The following is a 4741-nucleotide window of genomic DNA, read 5'->3' as shown; positions in this document are numbered from 1 at the left end:
CGCGCAGCAGGGCCCTGGTGCTCTGAAGCTGCGTCATGAGCGAGGCCGCGGGCTGCCTGTGCGCCGGCAGGTGCTTCTCCAGCTTCTGGGGAAACGGCCGGGGAAGGAAGTCCCCCTTTTTCTCTTGCTCTTTGGGTGTTTTGTCCTGCAAATCAGAAGCAAACACGGGCTGAGATGCACGCGGGGCCTGGGACCATCAGGTGAGGGTGGTGAGGGGAAAGGCGGAGGGGCTGCGGGAGGAGGGGCTCTGCGTCCACCGGCTGGGTGTCCAGGCAGGACACACACACGCGACGCGTGCTATTCCCCGGAGGCTCCCGCCGATCCGTCCTGGCCCCACATTCTTACCTGCCCCGCGTGGAATTCAAGGTCTCGCGTCCAGGTGTCCAGGGAGGCCTGTGGAAAGCAGCATCCGTCAACCCTCTAGCCCACCCCCTGCCCCTCTATCCCAGCCCCAGCACCTGCCTGTGAGAGAATTATTCACTCCAACGGTCACACAAGAAACCAAACTCCGGGTCACCCTGGACGCGGCTCCAGGTGCCCTACTTTCCAGGCGTCTCTTTGCGAGTCTGAGGCGCACGGGGCGTCTCCGGAGACGAGTAAGCAGGTCAGTGCGTTTTCTCAGACAGCAAAATCTCCCCAGGGAAACAGTACCAGGTCAAGAGACAAACCCAACCGGCACCCAGACGTCCTCCTGCCCAACCCGCCGTCGGTCCCCCAGGCGCCCGCTGCTCTGATTTCCAACAGCACCGACCGCTCGAGAAACGTCACTTTAAAAGGGTCAGAAATGCTGAAATAAGGCCCAAAGTGGACATCCCGTCCTTGGCCTCGACAGTCCCCGTCACGGTGGAACAGCACAGGGACTCCAAGTCCTCAGAACGGGACCTCACGGGAAGACAGGGTCAGGGCGAGCCCGGCGTGTCCCCCGGGAAGCGTGAGGACTGGGGGGCGTGTGACAGCTCGCTGTCCTTTGCCTTTTAAAGGGGGCCGGGTGGTGTCACCCTGTCAATCAAGTTAAAATGAGGTCACTAGGGCGGACCCTAATGCAGTGCAACTGGTATTCTTATGAAAAGGGGGAATTCGGCCCAGCCAGTGTGGCTCAGTGGTTGAGCATCAACCTTTAACCAGGAGGTCACGGTTCCATTCCCGGTCAGGGCACAGGCCTGAGTTAAGGGCTTGATGCCCAGTGGGGGGCGTGCAGGAGGCAGCCGATCCATCATTCTCTCTCATCACTGATGTCTCTCTCTCCCTCTCCCTTCCTCTCTAAAATCGATAAAAATGTATTTTTAAAAAAGAGTCAAATGCAAACCAAGAGGCAGGAAAGGGTAGCAGTGAATTCTGCCTCCCCTGGTGCCCACGGCCGGTGTCTGTCTTGGGTTAAGGGGTGAAGGCAGCTGGCAAAGGTTCCAGCAGGGAAGGGACACGGTCCATTAGGGGCAGACCAGCTAGGAGGCTGGGGCAGGGCGATGGGGGGTCCCCACCGGGGGATGGGATGGGGACAGGAGAGGGGTTGGAGAGTTTTAGGAGCCAAGTTGGCAGAGCCTGGTGACAGCCTGGCTCTGAGGCAAGGGGAGGAATGAGAAGTACAGGTTTCTGCCCTGGGCTGAGGCGGGCGGCCATGAGGAGACAGAGAAGCGACGTTGGTCTTGGGAGGTGAGGCTTCCCTAGGAGGTGAGGTTCATGACACCTTCCTTGGGCAAGAGGAGGTTTAGGAGGCTCAGCGCCGCCCCCCAGCCGCCCCCCAAAAGTTCATCTCCATCCTGGACCTGCTGGTGCCGGAATCCTGACTCGGAAGCACCCAGCAGCCCCATCACCCCAGAGTGGACGGGAGAGGTGGGTGGGGGTGCGCCGGGCACCCTGGCTCAGTGCCCTGGCGATTCCGATGCTGAGAAGGGGCTCGGGTCCGGGAAACTTTCCTTCCCACCCCCACCTGCCCCAGGGAAGCGGTGGCGGCTCACCTCGCAGGGCTCCCTGCCGGGCCGGCACCTGTCCACCGGGCAGAGCGGGGCCTTGGAGCAGACGCCGTCCTGCACGTCGCATTTCTACCAAGAGAAGAAGAAGCCGCGCTGACCTCATGGGCACGGCCGCGGCCATTAAGCTGACACTCATTCTCAAACCCGCGCTGGGCCGAGAGCCCCCAGAGTGGGAGCCAGGCACCTGCAGAAGCCCATCCCCTGTCGCCGCCCTGGCCCTGCTCCGTGCCGGCCTCAGCGCCTGGCTGTGCAGTGAGTTCCTCTGAGCTGTGCACGCCGAGCCCCAGGCCTGGGCCGGGAGGTGATTCCCTCTGAGCTGTGCACAGCCTGCAGACGTGGGTTATTCGCTTCCCACACGCAGCCCTCGTCCCTGCCGGCCCCGCCCAGTAAAGGCCCGTTTCTTGATTCTTTCTTTCTTTTTCTTTTTGTTAATCCTCACCCGAGGATGTTTCCATTGATGTTTTTAGAGTGTGGGAGGGAGAGACAGAGAGAAACATCAATGTGAGAGAGAGACATCGATTAGCTGCTTCCTGCAGGTGCACCAAGCAGGGCCAGGGATCGAGCCTGCAACCGAGGTACCTGCCCTTGACCAGAATCGAACCCGGGACCCTTCAGTCCTCGGGCCGACGCTCCATCCACTGAGCCAAACCGGCCGGCGTGGTTTGCTACCATCGTATCCCCCGTTTGGGACAGTCAGCCTCACCTCAGGGTGAATGCACAGCGCGGACCCCGTCAGCTGTGGGAAAGGCCATCATCCCAGCGCCTTGTCCACGGAGGGACACGCACACGCGAGGCCACTCACCCCGACACGGACACGAGGCCACTCACCCCCGACACGGACACGCGGGGCCACTCACCCCCGACACGTAGCGCTCGAGCTTCTTGTTCAGGAGGAAGTAGACGGCGAGGATGTGGCAGGCGCGGTTGGCCAGCACCGTGTTGATCACGTCGCTGTTCTTGTAGCCCAGCTTCTGGGTCATGTGCAGCACGACGCTGGGGCTCAGGTCGGCCAGCGAGATCCTGCGGGACGGGCTGCGTCAGCTCTTCCCACCCCGCCCCCCACCGGGAGGGGCGCCCAGACACGGGGACAGTCCACTGAGGCCCAGGAAGGATGCCCAGACACAGGGGACAGTCCATTGAGGCTGGGAGGGGCGCCCAGACACGGGGGACCGTCCACTGAGGCCTGGGAGGGGGGCCCAGACACGGGGGACAGTCCACTGAGGCCCGGGAAGGATGCCCAGACACAGGGGACAGTCCATTGAGGCTGGGAGGGGCGCCCAGACACAGGGGACCGTCCACTGAGGCCTGGGAGGGGCGCCCAGACATGGGGACAGTCCACTGAGGCCCGGGAAGGGTGCCCAGACACGGGGGACAGTCCATTGAGGCTGGGAGGGGCGCCTAGACACTCGGGACAGCCCCGCGGTCATTCACCTGACTTCCCATTTGGGAAAAGGCCACATAGACAGAGGTCGAGGGGATGGTGTAACGACCCTAAACACTGATGTGCCATGTGAACACTCCTTTCTTCCTTCTCCTTCCTCCTTCCCTTCTCTCCTTCCTTCGTAAGTATTTTAAACCCCAGCCATTGTGACATGTCATTCCTAAAACACCGCAGCCTGCAACTTTTAGAACACAGATGGGGAACCTCTTTCTGCCAGGGGCCATTTGGAAATTTATAATATCCTTCCTTCTCCTTCCTCCTTCCCTTCTCTCCTTCCTTCCTTCGCTCCTTCCTTCCTTCCTTCAGTATTTGTATATTCGAGGGCCATACAACATTATCAACTTGCCCGGCAGTGGCTCAGAGGTGAGCACTGATCACACAGGTAAATCCCGTTGCCCAGGCACAGCTGAGCCGCCTGCGGTAGAGGGTGAAGGTGCCCTCTACACAGGGTGAGGGTCGCGGTTCGATTCCCGGTCAGGGCAAGTGCCAGGTTGTGGGCTCGATCCCCAGTAGGGGGCATGCAGGAGGCAGCTGATTCATGTTTCTCTCTCTCTCTCTTCTTCTCTCTCAAATCAATATGAACTTTTTGTTTTAGAAAACTTAAAAAAAAAGAATACAATGACTTGAAGTTCGCCAAAACGCTGAACACTTAGGCTCAATGTTTGAAACAACCTGGTAAAGGGGCCCTGCCCCTGGCCAATCAGACCCCTGCCCATGCCCCTAACCTTGGCCAATCAGACCACAGCCTCGTAGCATCAGCCTGACCAATCAGATGACGGACTGGTGACCCAGCCCTGGCCATCCACCCGTGGGCACACTCAGTCAGCCCCCGCAACTGGGCGGTCTGGGTGTGGGCGCCACCAGGTGCGGCTGGGGGTGGCGGTGAGAGGAGGGACAGGAGCAGGCAGACACCCCGTCTCTGCAGAACCAGGACAGCTCTGCCCTCCGCACCCTGCTGCCTGCCGACCCAGCAACACGGAGCCTCCCTCAGGAAGCAGTCGGCCCTGAACCTGTGTTCTCCTCCGCGTCTGGATGACATGACGGGAAAATGTTCTGGACCGCGAGGTGGAACGAGTAAGTTCTCCTGACGTCCCCGTGGAGGCCGCTGTGGTCTAACTGCCCCGTGTCACCAACGCCCGCCCCGTCCTCCCTCCGCCCAGAGCTAGCAGCAGGGACGGGAGGCTGTCCGGCCAGATGTCCAGTGGACTGACGGGCACGTCGACTGTAAGGTTGACCTGTGGCGGCATTTCCCTCTCGCCTCGTGGAGATCCACGGGAGGCAGCCCCCCCCCCCCCCCCCGCCAGCCCCCCGGGGGGGGGGGGGCCCCCCC

At 61.3% G+C, this 4741-nt stretch overlaps 1 protein-coding gene across 1 annotated transcript in view; it reads right to left on the bottom strand.

Annotated features, from left to right (window-relative positions):
- Nucleotides 1-4741, bottom strand: part of HUNK (hormonally up-regulated Neu-associated kinase) — a 27954-nt gene that overhangs the window by 4636 nt on the left and 18577 nt on the right. Inside the window, exons 7-10 of the mRNA XM_014535195.1 lie at nucleotides 2828-2990; nucleotides 1956-2039; nucleotides 346-393; nucleotides 6-145 (exon numbers count right to left, since the gene is read on the bottom strand). Of these exons, the coding sequence (XP_014390681.1) occupies nucleotides 6-145; nucleotides 346-393; nucleotides 1956-2039; nucleotides 2828-2990 (435 nt within the window). The remainder of the gene's footprint in view (nucleotides 1-5; nucleotides 146-345; nucleotides 394-1955; nucleotides 2040-2827; nucleotides 2991-4741) is intronic.

The sequence above is a fragment of the Myotis brandtii genome, unplaced genomic scaffold (assembly GCF_000412655.1).
Source record: "Myotis brandtii unplaced genomic scaffold, ASM41265v1 scaffold139, whole genome shotgun sequence".
Classification (NCBI taxonomy): Eukaryota; Metazoa; Chordata; class Mammalia; order Chiroptera; family Vespertilionidae; genus Myotis; species Myotis brandtii.
The sequence above is the reverse complement of the archived record's forward strand: the minus strand, read 5'-3'. Positions and strand labels throughout refer to the sequence as shown.